The sequence below is a fragment of the Nannospalax galili genome, unplaced genomic scaffold (genome assembly GCF_000622305.1).
Source record: "Nannospalax galili isolate Female #2095 unplaced genomic scaffold, S.galili_v1.0 scaffold566, whole genome shotgun sequence".
In the NCBI taxonomy this organism is placed as follows: domain Eukaryota; kingdom Metazoa; phylum Chordata; class Mammalia; order Rodentia; family Spalacidae; genus Nannospalax; species Nannospalax galili.
The window spans coordinates 1,583,820-1,607,966 of NW_008355811.1; the positions used below are offsets into that span (position 1 = coordinate 1,583,820).

Sequence of the window (24,147 nt, forward strand, 5' to 3'; positions counted from 1 at the left end):
CTTGGGAACCCAGCATTTGTAGTTGGTGTTGTGACGGTGTCTTGTGAACTGTGTGTCTAACAGCATAGCTAACAAACTCTGCACCTTCTGTGACACCTGACTGCTATGGCACCCATCTTCAGTTTTCCATGCCTCCGGTTCATTTTGTTTTATTTTTTATTTACTCATCTGCTTCTGCTCTGCCTGTTTCTCCCACCACAGCAGTGTCCCTGGGCGAGCCCTGCAGGTGTTCTCCGTGTGAGGACCCAGGCATGTCATGCTCCTCCACGCTGCATTATTAACCTTATTCAACTCAAAAGGCGGAGTGTGGCTTTTCCAGAGAAGTCAGGATAGGCCTGTCTTGTTCCGATTGCTTCCTGAAGACTGAAAGTGTTCACTGTTATGGTGAATTGAACATCATGGATGTTCGACAGGAGCTCTGTCACTGACCTATTATCTCCAGCCCTTAAAATTTAAAAACAAACCGAACGAAAGTGTAGAAATCAGCAAGCAGAGTACATTGAGCAGCCTAGCCACTTAGCGGGAGGGCAGTAACCAGGTCCCGCCCCTCCATCCAGGTCTGCCTTGGTCCCAACCCCTTACTACTGGGTCCAGTTGGGCTCCCCCAGGAAGGTTCCAGTGGGTGGGGGGGGGGGGAGGCGAACAGCAGCGGTATGCGCACGCGCAGAGTGTGCGGGCGCGGTTGCCGTGGCAGCGCGCTGCCTGAGGGAGGGCGGCGGCGCCGGGCCGGGACCCTGGCGCGGTGAGGAGGCGACACGGCCACCCGAGAGCGTGGCGCGGGGCAGGCTGAGCCGCGGGGGCGCCGCCCTGCTGGCCAGCGGGGATGCGGGACCGCCTGCCAGACCTGACTGCGGTGAGCAAGCGAGATAGCGGTCCCGGCCGGGTCCAGGAAGAGGCTCCGGGGAAGTCCTGGAGCGGGGGATCCGGGAGAGACTTGGGACTGGGGCTCTGGGAGAGACTGGGGGGGAGAGGATCCAGGAGAGATCTGGGGCGGAGAATCCGGAGAGACCTGAGGAGGGGATCCTAGAGAGACCTGGGGCGGAGGATCCGGGAGAGACAGGGAGGGGGTGGGGGTGGGGAACCCAGGAGGGTCCTGGGGAGGGGGCTCTCAAGATTCTAGGGGTTCCGGAGACTCTGGGATTCAGGGTCTGGCTTGGCCCCATTTTAGGACTCCACACAGACCGAAGCTGGCACTGTTGGGCGTGGTCCAATAGGGGTCTGGGGCAGGGCTTCCCACTGCTCCTCCTGGCACTGCTCCGCCGCTGCCGTGGGCTGATGCTACTCAGCTTGGGTCATGGTCTTGTTGGCCCCCTGACCACCTGGATTTGAAGGGGTGAGTCTTGAGTGGCTCAGGGTCTCAGGGAAGGTTCCTGGGCTGGGCTGATGCCTGATGCGTGGTTGGAACTCATCACTGCACAGCTTGCTTTGGTTCTTTGCAAGGCTTTTATCACAAGCAGAAATGCCTGCCCCGCCTTGGAGGGTCCCCTTTCCCACGGCTTTGTGCCCTAGCCTGACACAGGCTGCTCCAACTGTCCCACACAGACACTGCACACAAACACGGAGCTCAAGCCTGGGTGCCTGGTGAGGTAGGTGCCACCCTAAACTGCCTCAGGCATTTCCCTTGTACAATGGGGCCTGAGACGTGTTTAACCCAAGGCTGCGGTACTGTGGTACTTTAGGCACTAGTGAGTGGTGCAGCAAGAGCAAGGGAGAGCATTTAAAAGGGGAAGGAGTTTTTAAAAATGCATCTCCATTTGCAGTGGACAGTTAATTGTATGAACTTTTAGGGTACAATGTGACTTTCCAGATATAGTTGCAGTGTGGGATCTGATCAGGGTGATTGACATACTCTCTTAGACATTTATCATTTCTTTGTGTTGAGATTCTCAAAATCCTCTGTATTAGCTATGCAGACACGTACTGTTAATTCCTGTCAACCATAGTTATTCCAGTGTGCTCCAGAACATTAGAAGGCATTCTTCCTCTCCAGCTGCGCCCCTGAATCCAGCTGCCATCTTTCCGTTTGTTGTCCACACCCATTCCAGGTTCTGAAACCTTTGTTCTTTACTCCTTTGAGAGCAACTTCTTAACTTCCACATGTGAGCAAGGACATGCAGTATTTGTGTTTCTGTGCTGATTTAAAAAATAGATTTTAATTTATTTTTATGTGTATGAGTGTTTTGCCTACGTGTAAGTAAGTGCACCTATGTGGAGCAGTGTTAAGTGTGCCTATGTCGTTGCAATGCCTGCTGAAACCAGAAGAGGGCATGGGGTCCCCTGGAACTAGAGTTATGGATGGTTGTTAGCCATCATGTGTGTGCTGGAAACCAAACCTGGCTTCTCTGGAAGAGCAGTGAGTGCTCTTAACTGCTGAACCATCTCTTCAGCCCCCCTGCTGACTTCTGTTTTGGGTCAGCCAGCTGGAGGCCTTTCCTTGGACCCAGTAGAAATGCCTCTAGTACTGGTCTGGGTAAATTTTATTGACAGTGAGAGAGCAGCAGCAGGTGGTGCCCTCTAATGTCACAGTGCTAGGCCTCTGGAGTGGGACCCTTAGCTCCACAAGTGTCAGAGCTTTGTGCAGGCCTGGGAAGTTGGGATGCCTCTGTGACAGTGGCTACTGTTACTGCTCTCAGCCCAAAAAACCTGATAGCTGTGGGACTTCCAGGACCAGGGCTCATTTGTTCTCTGCTCTGTCTCTTCTGTGGGTCTCTACCTCAGCTCTCTGCTGTTCCTCTGCTCCTGCCTGTCACTCCCTTGAACTGTCTGGCTACTTATTGCCACAGCTACCATTACACTGCTGCCCCTGCTCCTGCTGTTGTTGGCCACTAGTCTTGTAGCTCTATCCTTCCCCTGCCCAGCGGTTGCTTGTCCCTGCCCAGCTGCTTCTGTGGCTGTACTAGCTCTTCACTGTCAGGACTCCTGCCTCTGCCTTTCTCCATGTTGCCAGTTCCACCTGCACTACTGTAAGTAGGCAAGAAAAGACTACTCTAAAGAAATTGTCTATTGTGCTGGATGTTGCAACACTAGAGGGGGCAGTGCAGGAGGTGTCTCCCAGCCCAGTTTCTGAGTCAGAGGAACATCCTGCTTGCACGTCCAGGAAAAGAGTGTGTGCACCAATCACAGCACACCTAACATGCAAATAAAGATTTGTGTTTGCACCAGTCATAGCTTTGGCTCTTCAACATCTATCTCTCTGCTAGACTGCTAGGGGAAGTGCCTTCTCCCTGACCTAGGGGAAATGGTTACAGGATCATCTAGAGTTCACAATGCTTCTGAAAACAAAAAGTTCAGTACAGACTGAAACAGCCCTGGCAGAGGCTGTGCCTCTAGGAGCTGGAGTAGTCAGCTACAGTCATTATGTAGTTTCCTCAAAGCATGCAATGCTCAAGAAGGCTGGTGCTGGCCTGAGGGTAGTTCAGCCAACTGTTTGAGGGACAGTCCTTTTTTTTTAGGCAGCTAGAGCAGCAAGAGAGTCAGTTGCCCTTCTGGCAACGTCTTTGTGTATTTATAGGAAAATGAACATTAGAAGGAATGCTTCTAAGAATGTAAAGAGCCTATTGTAGTCTCTAATAGGTAGCAGTGCTTTAGCAATGCCTAATCCTTTCCTGGCGCCCAAGGAGAGAGTCCCCTTATTTGTCTGTTTCATTTACCATGACAGGCTTCTAGCTCCATCCATATTGCTTCAAGTGAGAAAATTTCATTCTTCTTAGGGCTGAGTTGTATTAAAAGTAGATTGACTTTGGCACACTCCACCTGTGAAGATGACTCCTATGAGGTGGTGAGTGTGAAAGCATAGCGTGTATTCATAGACTGGGTAAGAGTCAAAGGCCATCAGAGGTAATTATGACTTTTTCCCTCTTAAAAATATAAGCTGTGGGAGTTGGAGAGATGTCTCAGTGGTTAAGAGCACTGGCTGCTCTTGCAGAGGACCCGGGTTCAATTCTCAGCACTCGTAGGTGGCTAACAACCATCCATAACTCCAGTTCCAGGGGATCCAATGCTTTCTTCTGACCTCTGCGGGCATTGTACGACATGGGTGCATTTACACACATGTGGCCAATACACTCATACACATAAAATTAAAAAAAAAAATACAAGTTGTAACTCCTACTGATTGTTCCTGGTTTTGTTTTGGCAGTACATAGCCTCTGCTCTTGGAGCTGCTGCAGCCTCTGAGCAGAGGTCTGAGCCCCCCTACCCTGGGTCTATGTCTATAACATATGCATGCAAATTAAACACATACTGATAATAAATCATAAAGGAATTTGCTCAAATATTTCCTTGGTGTGCATATAATTTCAGCATTTATTAAAGATGAAAGCAAAGTAGATATTATTGAGATGGATGTTTGTTTATTTTTATGTAAAGAATTAAAGCTTTGTTAAATATTTGATGCTGTAGGATATAGAGCACAGAGTTGATTGATATTTTGATTTTGTAATAATCAATGCCAAAAAGTCCCTTCATAAGTAGTACAAAATAGCGGAAACATGTGTAGAGCCATTTCAGAAATTTTTGAGAATTCTGCCCTAATCCCAAGCCAAATTCATTGAATGAGGTGTTTTTTTTTTTTAATGCAACTCTAGCCAGCAATTCAATCAGCTACTAAAAAATGACATTATTTATTTCTGTGTGTATATGCACATATACTTGTGGAAGTCAAAGACAACTTGTGGGAGTCAGTTCTCCTTTTCTACTATGTGAGTCTCAGGGATTGAACTCAGCTTGTCAGACTTGTAGGCAGGTACCTTTACCTGCTGAGCCATCTCACTGGCCCAAACAGCTACTTCTAAAATCAAACATTCTAACACAATCCAATCCAAAAGTATACATACTGAGGATGATGGCAGGAAAATATTAAAGGTCTTTGCTTTTTGTAAGCAAGCCATTATGTTCTTATAAGAGCAGAAAACTATGTACATTAAAAACATTGCCATTCAATTGATAGGTGCTAGGAAAGGGAGAGTCAGTTTTCATTACTGGTGTGTCATCTGATAGGTGGACCAGACTCTAAGATATAGACCCTCACCCAAGAGCTCTTGAGAAACACAGATCAGATTCATTGGCCTTATAAAAAGGACAAATAATAATAGAGGACATGATGTCAGGGATGAGGTGTAGTAAGGTGGAGGTGGAAAAAGGGTAGGGGGTTTGACTATGAATAAAATACATTGTATGAAATTCTTGAATCAATAAAAATACTTTAAAAAAACCATTGACACTGATAACATACAGTGGTTTTAAATCTGAGCTGAGGTGTTTCAGGCAGTGATCATGGGTGCTGCATAGTGTGAGGGCATGTGCAGTGTAGAGTGCAAGTGTTGTGTGTTCAGAACCAAGGCTGGGATGAAGTTATGTAACACAGCATGTGGGCACTGCCAGAAACACCTTGGGTTCATTACCTTTGTGTGTGTGTGTGTGTGTGTGTGTGTGTGTGTGTGTGTACGCGCATGTGCGCAGGTGGAGACCAGAGGTCAATGTTGGGTGTTTTCTATGGTTCTCCACTTTATATGTTCAGGCAAGGTCTTTTATTGAGCTGGAGCTCACTGATTCAGCAAGATTTGCTGCCATCCACCTCCAGGAATCTTCTTGTTTCTATCTTATCAGTGACAGGATTATAGGTTTGCACCACCACACCCAGCTTTTTATGTGGGTGCTGGGGGTTTGAACCCAGGTTCTCATGCTTATGTGGTACACTTTTTCTGACAGAGCTGTTTCTCTAGGCTTCTCCTGTTTGATTTTGAATTAATTTTTGGTAGTTACACGTTAAGAAACTTTTACTATTACCAAATTATTCATGACCCTCACATTTAGTTACATGACCTGGTATGGGGGGTTTAACCCGTAGTTTAAGAAGCTGAACCCCAAGGCACCCATTTCATGTCATGGAGAGAGTCACTCCCATCATCTGTGTGTCAGGTAAAGTGCATCAGTACAGTTGAAACTGCTTTGGACTCTTAAAGAAAGTTCCTTCATGGTGACTTTTCTTCCTTCTCCACTAATGGCAAAATTTTGATTTTCCCTAAATTCTGAGGACTTTACATTAAACAGCAAATGCAGCATAGCATTGACTAACATTGACCACAGCACTGCCGCACTGTCCCACTGAACATCTTCAGTACCATGCAGTGCTGGGGCAAGTGTCTGTTAACAGAAGAACTACCAAGTGTCAGATTTATGTAGGAGACAGTAAAGGTCTGCAAGGTCTACTTTCTTAGCAGAGTCAGTAGTCATTCTTTATCTCAGGCTCTATAGAAACAGCAAGAATAAGAACACATGAATTGGGGGCTGGGGAGATGTCTCAGTTTGTAAAGTGCTTGCTGAGGATGCAGGTTCAGTCCTTGGAACCACATAGAAATAAACAATTGGGCATGGTGGCACACACTTATAATTCCAGTGCTGGGGAGGTAGAGATGGGTGGGTTCCTGGGGCTTGCTGGGCAGCCAGCGTGGCCAGTGAGAAACTGTCTCATAAAACTAAGTGCTTGAGGAGCAACAGCTGAGTTTGTCCTTTGGCTTCCACATGCATGGGCAGACATCAGCATCCCCCCTCCTGTATATACCTGCACACACGAACACGCGCGTGCACACACACACACACGTGTGCACACAGAGAACTTGAGGCTTGGTTTTGCTGTAGAATCTTGGACCTTGAAGTGACCAGATCCTGTCCAGGACCCTCCTATTTCCATGAGGGCCTGAGAAATCAGAGCATCTTAGTGAGCTTCCACCTTGGAGCTGTCTAATCTCAGGCAAATGATTTGTGAGTTTCCTAATTGTGTGTGTGTGTGTGTGTGTGTGTGTGTGTGTGTGTGTGTGTGTGTTGGGGATAGAACTTAGGGCTTTGTGTATGCTAGGAAAGTGTTTTTCTGAGTCACTTCCTTAGCCCAAATAATTTGTAAACAAGCTTCTCAATACTTTGATTTTCTTCTATTGAAAATGGAGTTGGTGATGTTTTTCTTGCTGCCTCACAGAGGGGCGTGTGAGACAGACTTACCTAACACATGGATCTCTGGATAAAGTGGGAAGGAGCAAGTACCATTAGGTTATAAGTGCTATGATACTAGGTTTTATATTTTTAGGAAGTTGTATGAATCAACTTTTTCCTAAGTATTCCTAATATGAAATTGTCAAAATTGAATTCAGTGTGCTTAAAGTAACTTTTTTTTAGGTGGTCTCAGGTTATAGCCTAGATAGGCTTAGAATTCCCTTTGTAGCCCAGGCTGACCTTGAACTCTGGCAATCCTCCTGCCTCAGCCTCCTCAGTGCTGGCATTGCAGGCATGAGCCACCATGCCTGGTATGTTCGAGAGTTAATATTTCAAAGCCCACCTTAAAGCTGCCAGATAAACTGGGTATGGAGTAGCACTTGGGAGGTGGAAGCAGAAAGATTAAGAGTTCAAAGTCATCCTCAGCTACATAGTTTCCAGCTTGGGCTACATGAGACCCTGCCTCAAAAGACCAAAACAAACAAACGAAACCTATGTACCAATGTGTTTATTTTTTAAATTTGCACCATATTTCTACATATCTGGTGCTTTTTTGTAGATAAAATTTAGTGTTTAATTTTGTAGTTAACATGTCTGAGCTATAATGTCTACAGTGATAAAATGTTTGCGATCCCTCTACAAATTTTTCTTGATTAGCTATTTATACATCTTCCTGAGAAGAAGGTGCCTGTGATAATTACCTGCAAAAGACTTAAAAATGGACTTTTCTGAAGTCTAGTGTGGTGGCCACACCTGTAATCTCAACACTTGACAATGAGGTTGAGGTAGGAGGATCCTGAGTTTGAGGTTAGCTTAGATGACATAGTAAGACCTTATTGTCAAAAAGATTAGTTTTTGGAAAGCAATTTGCATTCACAGCCTTTTTTTTTTTTGTGGACACATGAACTACTCTAAGAGGTGATTCCCAATTTGATCAACTGGGAAGAAGCTGGAGTAAGTTGCCTAAAAGATCTAGATTCCACACACATCCAGAGTGATTTATAGAAAGTAAAAGCATAGTGAAGGAATGCCAGGTCTCAGCCAGCTGAGGCACTAGGGACAGAGAGAGGTAAGATTAAATCAACTGTGTGCTGTGAATGCCCACAGTCAGGGGAAGAAGGGGAAGGCAAGGAAGAGGATATGGTATTCTTAGTCCCCAACACAGCATGTGGTACCCACTGGCAGCCCCTCCCTCCCTGTGTCCCTCCTCTCCTTCTTCCGTCTCTCCATTTTTTCTGTCTTTGACTTTCCATGTGTCCCAGGCTGGTCTGGAGCTTACTGTGTAGCCAAGTCTGGCTCTAGACTCACGATCCTCCTACCTCTGCCTTCTAAGTGCTAGAATTATAGGTGTGCCCTATCACTCCCAGCTCCTTTAAAAATTTTTATTTAATTTATTATTTTTATTTTATGCATATGAGTATATCACATGCATTTATGTAAATGTACCTGTGTTGTGCAGTGTCAGAAAAGGGCTTCTGATGCCCCTGGAACTGGAGTTATAGATGGTTGTTAGCCACCATGTGTGGATGGTAGGAATCAAACCCAGGTCCTCTGCAAGAGCAGCCAGTGCTCTTACTCATCTGAACCATCTCTCCAGCCTGTGCTCCTTTTTTAAAAAAGCAGGATCTTACTGTTGTTTAGCCTGGCTTCAAATTTAAGGTTCTTTTTCCTCAGCCTCCCATATGCTGGGATAAAGGGCATGTTCACCCACATTCTTCGTAGTCCTGTTCTCATGTTAGCAGGGTGGCCTGGAGGAGAAGTGGGGTCAGGCTGTGGGCTCAGTGCCTGCTCTGCTGCCTGCCTATCAGGAGTTCTCCTTTGCCTTTGAGTCTTTTGGGATCTGCAGTTTGGACTAGAAATTATTTAAAGCCTACGTGGGCTGATGTACCCTGTCTGTGCATCAGGAGGGATGGGGCCTGCTCACATAGGCTCACCTAGGGATATCTTGAGGTGCTTGGGGCCTGTAGTGTTGGGGATCAGTACACCTAATGCAGGGTCGGAAGAATCAAGGGAGGAATGTCAGCTTCATAGCTCGACTTTTCCTTGCATCTTCTAGATTCAAGGACAGTGCAGTCCTTGACACTCCAGGGCCAAGGATGAAGAGGTCCTGTGCCAACTTTGCTCATACAGCCCTTCCCTCCTCCTGTGGCTGTCTCTGCTTAAAGATTTCAGCCCACCCTTTTCTGGAATGGACCCACCCTAACCAGGAACATCTTTGTGACTTTGTCTCAGATGTGATTCTAGTGCTGAAGGCTGTTTGTGGGAGGGGCACAACCTGTCACAACTGGTCACACTGTAGCTCTCCTTAGTTCCATCTTTCCCAATAACTGGTATTGGGAAAGCAGTATGGTGATTGGCAATGTGATTTGGGTTCTGTGGGGAAAGTTACTCAGTGCCAGGTAGACAGAATCCATATGCGTGGTTCTAAGAGGCCAAGAAGAGGCTGTGCTCTGTTCCATGGATATATAAGGCACCCTCTTAGGTGATGGCTCTGTCTATACAGTGTCATCCCTCTGGCGACAAAGGTTCCTCTCATGCCCCCGTCCCTCTGTATCTGAGAGCAGCATGCCTGGCCTTTGCTTCTTCCTTAACCAAACAGCCATCTTATCCATGCAAACCCAACACAAGAGGAGGGCCAGTAACTGTCTGTTCTCCAGGGCAGGCGAGCTGATCTTGCCTTAGCCAGGGTCCCAGGTGGTACTGAGAGGCAGGATATGTTGTGCTTGCTTATTTGTTTGCTTGTTTGTTTAGTTAGTTTGTCGCGCGCAACCTTCGCCGAATAAGGACGACGCAACACAGAAGGATTTGTCCAGCAGAAACTTTACTTGAAGCTCATTGATGCAGATGAAGAAGGACCCCAAGCCCCGCGGGTGAGCTGCTTATATAACCCTATAGAGGCGGTGGCTTTCTGTTATTGGACCTCTGTCGATTAGCTCATTGAGAGGCAGGATATGTTGTGCTTGCTTATTTGTTTGCTTGTTTGTTTAGTTAGTTAGTTAGTTTTATGTGTATGAGTGTTATGCCTGCTTGTGTATAAGTGCACCAGTGTCATGCAGTGCCTGAGGTCAGAAGAGGGTGTTGGATTCCCCAGAACTGGAGTTATGGATGGTTCTTAGCTGATATATGGGTCCTGGGATTCAAACCCAGGTCTCCTGAAAGAACAGCCAGTGCTCTTAATGCTGAGCCATCTCTCCAGCCCCATGTTGTACTTTCTTAACACACTTCTTTTTTTTAATTAAAAAAATATTTTATTTATAATTTTTATTTTATGTGTATGAGTGTACTGCCTACATGTATGTGAGTGCACCCATGTCGTGCAGTGCTGTGGAGGTCAGAAGAAGGCTTCTGATTCTCCTGGAACTGGAGTTAAGGACGGTTCGTAGCTGCCATGTGGTGCTGGGAATTGAACCCGGGTTCTCTGCAAGAGCAGTCAGTGCTTTTAACCACTGAGCCATCTCTCCAGCCCCTTTAACACACTTAAAAAAAATATTTTGTTTATTATTTTTATTTTATGAGTATACGTGTATTGCCTGCACGTAGGTGAGTGCACCCATGTCATGCAATGCCTGCGGAAGACAGAAGAGGCTGTTGGATTCCCTGGAACTGGAGTTATAGACAGTTGTTAGCTGCCATGTGGGTGCTGGGATTCGAACCCAGGTCTTCTGCAAGAACAGTCAGTGTTCTTAACTGCTGAGCCGTCTCTCTAGACCCTTTAACACACTTCTTAACTGCAGATTTTTCTTGACTGAGTCTTAGTAGAATTTTGTTTGCATTTTTTTCCTGCTGTGCGTTAGACCTTCTGGGATAAAGACTTGATTTTCCCCTGCAGTGGAGGTTGCAGAGCTTCCTCACTGGCCTGGCTGCTGGAAGGGAGGCTGAGATATTGCTGACTCATGGGCCTGTCCTTCGGGAGAAGGCTTAGCAGGTTCCTCCCTGTGGGGGTTGGCAGCAAGTCTTTAATAAGCTTTAGAGTTAGATACCAGCTTCTGGGGGCCTATAACTCTCTTGGAGCTGTAGACAAAAAGTTGTTTCTTGCTAATTGAGGCTTTTCTTGGCTGCTAGATGCTTTGTCTGCCTTGAAGGCTGACTTCCAGGTGGGTCACTGCATAGGTAACCCTGGCATCCCTCCCCTATGCTGGCGGGTGTGCAGCCTCAGGCCTGCAGAGCCTCCCAGGCCAGGGCAGCAGGCTTAGAAAGCAACTCTTTCTATTCTTTCGTTCTGGCTTAGTCTGATTTCTAACAAGCAGTTCGATTCCAGCCTTTCTCTGTGACATTACTTTCTTCCTCCCCAGTGTTACTTGACTCTTAACTCATTTTTCCTTATCAGAGAATTTATTGTCATCAAACACGATGTATGGTTAGTTATTACCCATCGCTACCACTTAGGAAAAAGTAAGGATGCAAGCTGACGTGTGTTGAGGTTCTTTGGAAACTATTATGTATTCTGGGGAAGTTAGGTAATAGTGTCAGCTTTTTGCCTATTTGTTTTGAGGCAAGGCCTCATGCAGCCCAGGCTGGTTTGGAACTCACTATGTAGCTGCAGTTGACCTTGAACTTCTAATCCTTCTACCTCAACCTCCCCAGTGCTAGGATTACAGGCATGTGCCACCACACTCAGTAGCATTTTGAATATTTTTTTCTTCTCCCAGTTTTTCAAGTGTGAGTGTTGTATGCATGTGTATGTATGCATATTTGCATGTGTGTTGACATGTGGTGTGTGCATGTGTGTGCATGCATGAGGTTGATGTTGGGAATCATCTTTGATCACTTTTCTACCTTATTCACTGAGTCAGAGTCTGTTAGTCAAACCCCAGAGCTAATTGATATGGCTAGTCTTGCTCTGGGATCCCATTTCTGCCTTCTGAGACTGGAATTACAGGTGGGCTGCTATGCTCACTCGGCATTTATGTGTGTTCTGGTGTTCTGAACTCTAGTCCTCATGTTTGTGCATGAGGACTTAACAACTGAGCCATCTCCCTTGCCCAAATTTTTAATCTTTATAGAAAATATAAATATTATAGGCCTAGTGATACAGCACAATGGTAGAATACATGCCTAGCATGTTCAGGGCCTGGATTCCATCTTTGGGATGACTGTGTGTGTGTGTGTGTGTGTGTGTGTGTGTGTGTGTGTGTGTGTGTATGTGTATGTGTGTATATGTGTACAGTGTCTTTGTATGTATGTGTGTACATGTGTGGGCAGTGTCTGTGGGCAGTGTCTGTGGGCAGTGTCTGTGTGCATGCTGTGTGTGTGTGTGTGTGTGTGTGTGTGTGTATGTGTGTGTCTATGTCTATGCAGTGCAAATACTTTTTGTACAGGGCAACTGATGTGGGTCGCCCTGACTGCTGTGGTGAAGGCAAGTGTTCCAGTGTGGCTCAGGTCTGAGGAGTCCAGCCTTTGATTTCCTCCAGGGCTTTCACCTTCCCCTTGCTGCACTGCTGTCACCTGCTGTGTTGAAGGAGTTGCAGTATTAGATTGTTGTAGATAGTAGAGTGTGGCCAGTCCATGCACTTTTGGTGTTCCATTGAGCAGAGATCTTTGGGGCCCTAAGTTGCTTTTGTAACTATGGAAGAGTTTGAAAACTCTGATTTGTTGGCTTTGTTTTCTCTTCTAGTGTAAGAGAAATGATGATGGAGACACGACTGCAGTCATTGTTGAAAAAGACCATTTCATGGATGATTTCTTCCATCAGGTAAGAGTGTGATGAAGCATGGCCTAACAGCTCTGAGCTTACTTACCTCAGTGTAGTAGTGTGCTTGTCAGACTCAAGTCGTATTTAAAACAGCACAGCCATGCAGCCTGGAACTACATTCTGGCTAATGGTGGACTCTGTGTCTGACTGTGGTCCTGTGAGACCATGCCATCTGGTGCCAGCACAGCCATCTATACTCTGTGATGCTTCCAGGGGGAAGTCACCTAGCCCTGTGGTCCACCATGTCCCCATCATTGAGTGACACATGACTGTGCATTTTTGTTTGCTTTGGTTTTGGATTAAAAAAATAATTTCAGGGGGTTAGAGAGCTGGCTCACCAGTTAAGAGTACTGGCTGCTCTTGCAGAAGACCTGGGTTCAGTTCCCAGCACCTACATGGCAACTAACAACCATTTATAACTTCAGTTCCAAGAGACCTAGTACCCTTTTCTGGCCTCATTGGACATTGCATGAACATGGTACACTTACATGCAGGCAAAACACACAAACACATGAAATAAAAATAAGTAAATAAAAGAAATTAGAAATTTACTTATTGTTTAATAAATTTTATTTATTGGCAACCATGTGGGTGCTAGGAACTGAACCCAGGTCCTCTGAAAGAGCAACAAGTGCTCTTAACCACTGAGCCATCTGTCTAGCCCCTGGTTTGGAATTTTAAGATAAGGACTCATTATATAACCCAGGTTGGCCATGAACTTGCCATCCTCCTGCCTCAGCATTCTGAGTACTGGATAGTGTGGTGTTTTTTTTTTTTTGGTCTTTTTGAGACAGGGTCTCCCTGTAGCCCCAGCTGTCCTGGAACTCACTATGTAGACCAGGCTGGCCTTGAACTCACAGAGATCTGCCTGCCTCTGCCTCCCAAGTCCCAAGTGCTGGGACTACAGGCCTGCGCCACCATGCCCGGCTGGATAGTGTTTTTAAAGTTGTTTGGGGGCTGGAGAGACAGCTCAGCAGTTAAGAGCGCTGACTGCTCTTGTAGAGGACCCGGGTTCGAGTCCCAGCATCCACATGGCAGCTATGAACCATCCTTAACTCCAGTTCCAGGGGAATCTGAAGCCCTCTTCTGACCTCCGCGGCATTGCACGACATGGGTGCATTCATCTACATGCAGGCAATACGCTCATACACATAAAATAAAAATAATAAATAAAATATTTTAAAGTTATTTGAATTATGTATTCTTGGGACTTTTAGTACTATCAAAATAGTACTTAATATTGAGACAGATTCAAGTGACTGTTCATGCAGATGGCCTGGGAGGGAGGGCTAGATGTGCATACTAGATGGAGGCAACTGTGGTACGCAGGGCTGGTGCACCTGGAGGCTGGGCAGGCCCTGTACTCTATATGACTAGGAGCTGGGTGGTGACAGGCAGCACTTCTCTCTTGGGAGGCCAGCCACAGTCCAGGTAGCTTTTCAGAAGTTCTCACCCTGAGACCTGGGGCCTCTTAGAACCCCAGGTGCCTTGGTCCTTCAGAAGCAAGAGTTCTGGCCTCCAGCTCAATGTCTAGGGCCCATATGAAGCAGGGTATTCATGCTCTGAGACCCTTGATAGTGATAGCCACCTGGGCATTCCAACTGAGACTCAGAACTGCCTATATTACAGTTGCTTAATTTTACAGTTCCTTCTGTGAAATGACTAGAAAGAGAGAAGCATAGCTTCTTAATGTAAGTCACTGTTAGAAAAAGGCCTTCAGATCTTACACATCAGGCTGAATCCCAGAACACAGGGATTTGCTGCTGATCATAGGGGTTTGGTAAAAGACCAAAACAAGGGTTCTGGGGAGTGGTAGAGAAACTTCTTAAAGAGATGGTTCTAACAGAAGAAGGGACCCTGTGTGAAGTAGCTCACAGCCAAGGACTAGCACCATTGTTGCCTTGCACCCTCCTCCTTTGGGCCCCTCCTCCCAGGGCCCCTGCAGCCAGGCTACCTTTCCTGGTGGAGCCACTCTGGGCTTCAATTGCTGTGAGGTCAGTGGTGGGTACTGGGTTCTCCAGGAGCCGGGTATTCCCCCAGCTCCCTGACATGTGGGTCACTAACATTACTTTGGAAATGGCACTTTCGAATGCAAACTGAAATGTCATCTGCACACTAGCACCAACATGGTGCCTTGATTTCAGCCTTCATAGCAACACAGCCAAGATTTTAAAGAATCTGTTTTCATCATAGTATTTTTCCATAATTAATAAAATAACATATCAAGTATTTGAAGTCTGCTGTTCTGCAGAAGCCATGGGTAAGTGGAAATGGCCCCAGGCTGCCTTGAAATGATGGAGCCAAGGTTCTGTTCTCTAACAGCAGAATTCTCTGCTGAACTTCGCTTTAATACTCTAGTTTTCAGAGTGTCACTGGCCCTTGGACCTGGGCCACTGGGGTCTGTGATAGACTTTCAGGAGGGTCACAATGACAGTAATGTGTGTGCCTCTTCACTTCTGCACTCCAGAAAGGTATGGGGACAGGGTTCAGAACTGAAGCATTAAACATGGGGCATGCTGCCTCTGGTAGACCAGAAATCAGATCCACAGCTGTGCTCATCCTGCCTCCTGTTTTCACTGATTCAGAACATAAGAACATACCTGTTAATCTTCTTTTCTATTCCTGCTGTCACAAGTGACCGTGAGCCCTGGGTTTTTTTTATTTGTTTGTTTGCTTGTTTATTTATTTATTTAATGTGTTAAGAGTGTTTTGCCTGAAAATATGTAAGTGCACCATGTAAGTGCAGTGCCATGGAGACCAGAAGAGGCTGTGGGATCCCCTGGAACTGGAGTTGTAGATGGTGGGGGTGGGGGTTGTTAGCCACCATGTGGGTGTTGGGAACTGAGCCAGGTTCCTTTGGAAGAGTATTAAGTGCCCTTAACTGCTGAGCCATCTCTCCAGCTCCCAAACTTCAGGGCTTTAAGCAGCAGATATTATCTTCCAGCTCTGGAGCTAGATCAAGCTTGGCAGGCTGCTTCCCTTCAGAGGCTATAGAAGAGAAGGGATCCACAGTTCTGCTCTGGATGCTGCCTGTTCTTGGCTTGCAGTCCCTTCCCCCCCTCCTGAAAGCAGAGTATCATGTCTCTCCTTTCTGACTGTCTTGGGTGTCAATTGCTGTGATAAAAATACTGACCAAAATCAACATGGGGAGGAAAGGGTTTATTTTATCTTACATCTCCATCACAGTTCATCACTGAGGGAATCCAAAGCAGGAATTCAGGGCAGAACCTGGAGGCAGAAGCTGAAGCATAGACTATGGGGGACCACTCCTTACTGACTTGCTCCCTTGGCCTGTGCTCAACTTGCTTGCTTATACAACACAAGACTGCCTGCCCAGGGGTAGCACTGCCCACAGTGGACTGGGCGCTCCCATATCACCCAACAATCAAGAAAATTCTCCTCAGATATGGCCACCAACTAGTCCAATGGAGGCAACTCCTCAGTTGAGAGTCCCTCTACCTAGGTGTATCAAGTTGACTACTACAGCTATCCAGCACACTAACTTTGGTCCTCTAGTCTCTGTTGCCTAAGAACCAACCAGGTCACCCAGGATAACTTCCCATCTCAAGGCTTACACCTATAAAGTCTTTTTGCTGTGGAAGGTGATATATCAGGTTGTGGACATAAATCACATCATATGATGATTGCAACTATTTTAAAGGGAAGGAAGGAGAGTTGTTGACAGTATGCCCCTGCCTCAGCCATCACATGGCTCCCTTGGTAGCCAGGTTTCCATTGGCTTCTCTCTTCTAAGGACACCAGTTATATGGAGAACCAACCTGGATAACCCTAGCAGCCTCATCTCAGATTCCTAGTTGAGCCCCAATAGAAATTCTTTTGGCACATAATGTCACATTCACAGGGTCCAAGGCATTTTCAGGGGCCATTGTTAAAGCAACACAGAGACTTGAAGATGTAAGTCCATCTGCTCTCTGCAAGAGCAAAGATTGAATTACATTTAAACGTGGGTGTTCAGGAAGATGAACATGAAGGGTTGCCTGTGGAATAGCAAGTAAGAGGATGTTACCGTCAGCCTTCTATGTGTGTGTGTTTGTGTGTGTGTGTGTGTATGTGTGCATGCGCATGTGTATGTGTGTGTGTGTGTGTGAGGGGTGGGGGCAGAGAGGCTTCCTGGTAGTGTGGTGTGCTATATAGCAAGTCATCTGCTTCTAGCTGGCACTGTCTTTGGTGATACACAGGAGCTCTATTGCAGGGATTTTTATAGCTGAATAGGTTTTGTTGGTGAATGTTACCTTAATCCTAACAGTAGAAATACTTCTGTTTTCTTTTCAATTTGTTTTTATTTCATGTGTGTGAGTGTTTTGCCTGCATACATGGAAGTGTACCACGTGTGTGCAGTGCCATTAAAGACCAGAAGAGGGTGTCAGATCCCCTGGAACTGGAGTTATGGATGGTTGTTAGTGGCCATGTGGATGCTGGGAGCTGAACCCAGGTTCTCTGCAAGAGCAAGTGCTCTTAACTTCTGAGCCATCTCTCTAGCCTGATTGAATTTCATTTTATGTGTATGAGTGTTTTGTGTGTATGTGTACCATGCCTGCATACATGGAAGTGCACCATGTGCAATGTCAGCAGAGGCGAGAAGAGGGCATCAGATCCTCTGGAACTAGAGTTATGGATGATTGTTAGCTGCCATGAGGGTGCTGGGTACCAAACTTGGGTTCTCTGTAAGAGTAGCAAGTGCTTTTAACCGTTGAGCCATCTCTCCAGCCCCTATTTCTCTGTTTTTGAAACAATATCACTGTGAAAACAGGAGGGATTTCGTTGCTTATGCAGTGATTCCCATGTTTCCCTCTCCAGCCTCCCTTTGTAGGTGATGGACAGCTGTAGCAATCTGGGCCTTGCCACACTGTGATGGCTCTCTCTCTCTCCTAGGTGGAGGAGATCAGAAGCAGTATAGCCAAAATTTCTCAGTATGTGGAAGATGTGAAGAAGAATCACAGCATCATCCTCTCTGCCCCCAACCCAGAAGGAAGTAAGTCAGTCATCTGTCTGTCTTCACCTACAGCAAGGTTCTCCTTCATATTCCCTTAGATGGAACAGGGAGCCATGCAGATGACCACACCTAGGTCCCCCTCAGCATTCCACAGTTGTCTGCATGTTCTTTTAAGCTCCCTGAATGGTCCTGGTGTTTAGCTGGAGTGAGGATCACTGCCAGGCAGGATCTGAAAGGTATGTGAGAGTGCTCTGCAGGACACTGGCCACACAGCAACTGGACCAGAGGTCTGCACTGAGCCCATAGTTAAAGGATGGTGGAGTTTATGTTTGGATGACATTAATAATAGACTGATTTGGAAAGCAACATGTGCTTGTTAGAGCTACGTTAGCCATGCAGATGAAGAGGAAGTCCTGAGTCTCAAGGGCAAGCTCTGTGGAGCATGCCATGGGCAGCATCCACTGCAGACAGCACTTGAGCGGGTGTGCTCATGGAGCAAGGGATGATGGGTAGTGAAAGCTTTAGAGGTGACATGGGGTTCTGAACAAACAGGATTTACACATTGCACTCTGCACTTCATTTGTGAGAGAACCAATATCCTTTTATCCATTTTTCCTTTTTAGTTTTAAAATGAGCATTCAGGCTGTGGGTTCATCACGGCACCTTCGTATAGTCTCTGCTCTTGTTGATCCCCCTCCTATCTTCCCCTCCTGCTGGTCCTTTCTTCCCTCCAGTTACCCCTCTGCTTCTGTGTCACACATTCCATTACCCTCTTTTTTGTTCTCTCCCTTCAGACTTCTTTTCTCTCTCATGGTCCCCTTTCTAAATTTGTGACCTACACCCCCAGGTATGTACATATATAAAAATTAAAATCTCAGATCTGCATTTGAAAGAGAAAGCATGTGGTATTTGCCTCTTCAAGCCTGGCTTGTTTCATATAGCATAATAATTTCCAGTTCTAGCCATGTCCCTGTAAATGTCATGATCTGACTTCTCTTCAGGATGGCATACAATTGCATTGTGTATAGTACCACATTTTTTTGTTCATTCATCTATTGATGGATCTGCAGGCTATTGTGAATGTTGTAGCAAAGTGAGTGTTGTAACAAAAAACAAGGATGTGCAAGTGTCTCCAGGGGAGGATTGGGCCCCAAGCAGAGGCAGTAGCTGGGGCATATGGCAGTTCTAGTTTCTGTTTTTCAGGAACCTCCATACTGATTTCCATAGTGGCTGCAACTATTTACATGCCCCTGGGGAGTATGAAGGTTCCTCTTTGCCCACATCCTCACCAGCATTTGTTGTTGCTGTTTTCTTGATGATGATGTGTTGACTAGGGTGAGATGGACTCAACAAGCAGTTTTAATTTGCATTTCCCGGGTGCTAAGGATGTTGAGTCTTCTAGTCCTCATAGGTCTATCCCTCTACTAGTGTTCTTTCTGTTTGTTTGTTTTTTTTTTTTTTTTTTTTTGTTTTTTTGAGACTTTTTTTTTTTTTTTTTTTTTTTTTTTAAGGAGCTGGGTGTGGTAGCCTGCCTGGTCTACCTAGAGAGAATTCCAGGCCACCTGAGGCTACAGTAGACCCTGTCTCAAAAAACACCAAAAATATATATTTTTGTTTTTTTTTTTAATTTTTAAAAACCTACTTTCTCTCCCCTCTTTTTGTTTTTTTTTTGTTTTTTTTTTTTTTTTTTTTTTTTTTTGGTCTTTTTGAGACAGGGTCTCTCTGTAGCCCCAGCTGTTCTGGAACTCACTATGTAGACCAGGCTGGCCTTGAACTCAAAGAGATCCACCTGCCTCTGCCTCCCGAGTGCTGGGATTAAAGGCGTGTGCCACCATGCCCGGCCTGCTTGTTTGTTTTTAAAGACGGTCTCCCTGTAGTCCTAGCTGGCCTGGAACTTGCTATGTAGACCAGACTGGCCTGGACCTCACAGAGATCTGCCTGCCTCTGTTGCCTGAGTGCTGGGATTACAGGAGTATGCCACCATGCCTGGTTCATTCACTTGATCTTAATCTCAGTCTGTTTTGTTGGGATCAGGTTAGGGTTTACATGAATCTTGTGCTGTATTTGTTATTTATTCCTAGGTAACCCATGTTTTGAGGTTAATGTAAATAGAATCTGCTTTAAGTTGCAAATGAGGTGGGTGTGGTGGCACATTCTTATCATCCCAGCTACTCTGGAGACTGAGGCAGGAACATCGCAGGTTCAAGGCCTTCCTGTGCTATAGAGTAGGCTCAAGGCTTGCCTGGACAATTTAGGAAGACCCTGTGTCAAAATAAAAGTAAAACAAAGGGTGGGGATTTAGCTCAGTGGTACATTGCTCGCCTAGTGTGTGAAAAACCCTGGATACTGCCAAAATAAATAAATAAATAAGAAATAAAATGGAACATATGCTGTTGTCTAATTAGTTATTCTAACAGTTTCTTTGCATTCTTTGGTATTGGTTTCCACCCCGACAGGGGACAAGGAGGGTCCTAGGACTGTGGTACATGTAGGGGATGGTGGACTAGTCTTGAAGGATGATTTTCTAGAGTAGTCCAGATAGTTCTTTCTTAAGTTCCTAAAGGATGGCCTACCTTAGGTTGCGCAGTGGCTGTGTACTGTGTACTGTGCTGTTTATCTGTGAGGGGCTTCGGGTGTCACCTGTGCTGATGCATGTCTCTCTGAAGGTATTTGGGCCAGTTACCCTATCATCGATGCACCAAGTACTGTGTCTCACCCCTGGCTCCTGTCTTCTGTGGGTTTCTTTGCCTCAGTCTCCTGAGTAGTCTCCTGAGTGCTGAGTTTACAGGCCTGCAGCACCATGCCTGGTTCCTTGGTCCTGTGTTTTGGAGGCTGGTAACTCCCAGTCTTTGAGTGAAGGAGATCTCTGGGGAAAGATGGTCACAGAGGAGAACCCCTTCACAACATGATCCCTCTGCTCCAGCCTCTGCTTCCTTATGGTTTCTTCCAGTATCAGAATGATCTTTCTAAATCCCAGCTTTGCTGATGTCTTTGTTAACAAACAGACAGAAAATGCTGGAAAATGAGACATGGTCTACAGGGCCTCCTCACATCTCTGGTCACTTCACATTCTGTCATGAGGGTCTTCTCCCCCCACCCCCAACCCCCCATGTGAGGGCCTCCTTTCCCATGTGAGGATCTCCTCTTCCTTGTGAGGGTCTCCTCTCCCATGTGAGTCTCCTCTGCCCATGTTATCTTCCCATTTAAAGTCTGCACATTGACTCCTTCCTGAGGGAATCCCATAGTGAGCCTCTGGTTCTGGAACCCTGGGGTTTTGTAAGTCGTCCCCCCTTTGTCCTTCAGGCTCTGCTATGCTTTAGTTCCTTGGGTGACTTCCTGACTTCACATCAGGCTGAAATAAAGACCCTGGGTCTTCCTTGGATGGTGCAGGGGTTCAGACAGTGCTGTGGAACTTTGTCAGGTAGCTGTTCTGGTTGACTCTGAGAACAGCTGGGCACCAGAACTGGCTCTAAAGGTTCAGAGCCTCATCTGCCTGAGAGTGGTATGCATGGCATGTCAGATGGAGCAGCAAGGGCTGGGAAGACAGTGAGAGCAGAAGGGGCCACTGAGCCCAGGCCCAGCTTCTTCCAGAATGTGGTTGTATGCTTGCCATGTCCAGGTGGAGGTTGGCCATGGACTCAGTGTGCTGTTCAATTCATTGACTGGGGTGAACCTGCAGTTCTGAGACTCAGGTGTGTCCCAGAGAGCTCTCCACTGGGCAGTGTCTGAAGGCACAGCCCAGGGTCGGCTGGGAGCTAGGTGGGGACAAGGCCTCCCTGGACTGGATGTGGCAGTGGTGACCCAAGGCCCACGCTTGGAAAGTCACTGGACATTTATAAGGATGCTTTTTGGTTTAAATGTTCTGGATGCTACTTAAGTTGAATGCTGCAGCTGAGATGCTTCATTTTAACTTTTTAAAGAAATAAAAGAAGAGCTGGAAGACTTGAACAAAGAAATCAAGAAAACCGCTAACAAAATCCGAGCCAAGTTAAAGTGTAAGTGTGTTTTCTTCAGTTACTGGTGGTGGGAATGTGGCCATTGTTGTTTTTTTTTTTTTTTTTTTTTTTTTTTTTTTTTTTTTTTTTAAAAAAAAAAAAAAAAAAAAAAAAAAAGAGGACGACTGTACAGCTTTACAATAGTTATGCTTATGCTTTCAAAAATGAAAATTATAACCACTTCTAAATAAGTTGGGTGCTTGTGTCTGGGCCACTGCTTCATACCCTGTGCATTACTACAGTGGCATTTGGCATTTTGGGTGGTACTGCAGGTATTTGCAAGGAATCACCAGATTCTCCAATGGTTCTCTTAGCTGGAACCTTCTTTCCAACTGCTAGGAGCCCATGCTCTGCACTCACCTGGCTTGGGTGACCCTTAGGGTTTTTTGCACAGGCCTTAAATAGAAGTTGCCTTCCCTGATCTGGGAAAAAGACACATTGTATTTAACTCACAGAACCACTTTCAGAGGAAGACATCTCATCTCTGCAGTTACACCATCCTCTCAGGGGTAATGACTCCACGCAGTGATGGGATCATGGTGATAGAGATGCTGCTGCATGTTTGTGCATGTCTGTCTGTGTGTTTGTGTGTGTGTGTGCCCATGTCTGTCTGCCTATGTGTCTATCTGTGTGCAGACATCTCTATTAGGGGATCTGAGGGAGTCATAGAATTCTTTTTGGTGGATGGTACTCAGAGGATTGTTTTCAGTGGTTATCCACGCTTTAGTTTTATGGGGGAAATGCTTCAGAGACAAGAAAGTACAGGAGTCTGAGACTCAAAGCTATTTCTAGCTGCTCATGACTCTGTCCTGCTTCCTTCCAGCCATTGAGCAGAGTTTTGATCAGGATGAGAGTGGGAGCCGAACCTCAGTGGATCTGCGAATACGAAGGACCCAGGTGTGCCGCCTGCCTTGTACAGATTGAAGTCATGTGGAAGAAGAGCCTTTTCCAAAACAGTTTCTTTTTCTTTTCTTTCCTTTTTCTGTTTAAGACAGAGTCTTACCATGTAGCCCTGGCTGGCCTAGCACTTGCTGTATAGACCAGGCTCGCTTCAAACTCACAGAGACCTTCCTGCCTCTGCTTTCCAAGAGCAGGAAGTGCCACCATGCTAGGCTCAATTTCTTTTCTTTTCTTTTCTTTTCTTTTCTTTTCTTTTCTTTTCTTTTCTTTTCTTTCCTTTTTCTTTTCTTTTCTCTTCTCTTCTCTTTTTCCTTTTTTTCCTTTCTTTTCTTTTTATTGTGGTGGAAGGAAGTGGATCCCAGGCCCTGCACATGTTAGGCAAATGCTCTATCACTGAGCTACATCCAAAGCCCCCGCTAATTCTTATCTACAGTCATGTCTGTCCTTACCACTTCTCTGCATGAACCAGACTAGCATTGTGGGCTGTAGCTCTTTGATGTGAAGAGAACACCCCAGCCATCCACATGGTTCTGTGCTTCAGAGCAGAGAACTAACCAGATCACCTTGGTGCTAGTGGTTTGATTTTCTCTTCCCAGGGTTTATGGTATGGCCAAGAGAAACTTGGGAAGCTCATCCCTGCATGGCTGAAGGGACTAAGCATGTGGGCTCAGGGCAGCCCGTATGGGTCCAAGGCAATTCCAGCCTCTGTATAATATCCACTACCAGAGGCCAACTGACTTCCCCAGGTTTGGCTGTTTAGTTTAGATGGGTTTAGTTGACTTAAGGAAGGTTATACACAGAGATTTTCCCTGTAGCTTCTGTTACAGAGAATGCTGCTTTTACTCTCAGTTTCTCTGAAGGAGTTAGTAACATACCAGTCTAAGCTTCTCAATTATAATGTTTTTTTTAAAAAAATTCATTTTTATTTTATGTATGTGTATATATGTGCACCACATGTGTGTAGTGCCCGTGGAGACCAGAAGAGGGCATCGAGTCCCCTGGAACTGGGTTTATAGGCAGTTGTGAGCCACCATGTGAGTGCTGGGCATGAACCCAAGTCCTCTGCAAGAACAGCCAGTGCTCTTAACTGCTGAGCCATTCCCCCATTTTATATTTTTTTTTTTTTTTTTTTTTTTTTTCTGCCCTTTTCAATGGAGGAAATGCCTATTGTGTAGTAACACAATGTTTTCTTTGTTACTAGCACTCAGTACTGTCTCGGAAGTTTGTGGAAGTCATGACAGAGTACAATGAAGCGCAGATTCTTTTTCGGGAGAGAAGCAAAGGACGCATCCAGCGCCAGCTAGAGATCAGTGAGTAGAGGAGACACCCTTCCTCCTCACCTCAGTGGACTGCAGCTTAGAACAAGTGATTTCATCTCTATTTCAACCATATCACCAAGGGAAAAGACCTTTTCTAAGTGTCTCTTCCTTGAGTCAGTAAACCTATTATTTATTCATATCCTTCAAAAAATTTGAAATAAGCCAGGTGTGGTGGCACATGCCTTTAATCCCAGCACTCAGGAGGCAGAGGCAGACGGATCTCTGTGCGTTCAAGGCCAGCCTGGTCTACATAGTGAGTTCCAGGACAGCTGGGGCTACAGGGAGACCCTGTCTCAAAAA

The 24,147-nt window shown here is 45.9% G+C and overlaps 1 protein-coding gene across 2 annotated transcripts in view; it reads left to right on the forward strand.

The window, feature by feature from the left end:
• The first annotated feature begins 664 nt into the window (after positions 1–664).
• Positions 665–24,147, forward strand: part of Stx2 (syntaxin 2) — a 30,322-nt gene continuing 6,839 nt past the window's right edge. The window contains exons 1-6 of one of the 2 annotated variants that reach the window (XM_008853767.3): positions 665–853; positions 12,602–12,679; positions 17,573–17,672; positions 21,554–21,628; positions 22,452–22,525; positions 23,730–23,838. In XM_008853767.3, coding sequence (XP_008851989.1) covers positions 824–853; positions 12,602–12,679; positions 17,573–17,672; positions 21,554–21,628; positions 22,452–22,525; positions 23,730–23,838 — 466 coding nt within the window. In that variant the 5' untranslated portion in view covers positions 665–823. The remainder of the gene's footprint in view (positions 854–12,601; positions 12,680–17,572; positions 17,673–21,553; positions 21,629–22,451; positions 22,526–23,729; positions 23,839–24,147) is intronic. The other variant, XM_008853768.3, reaches the window with a different exon arrangement.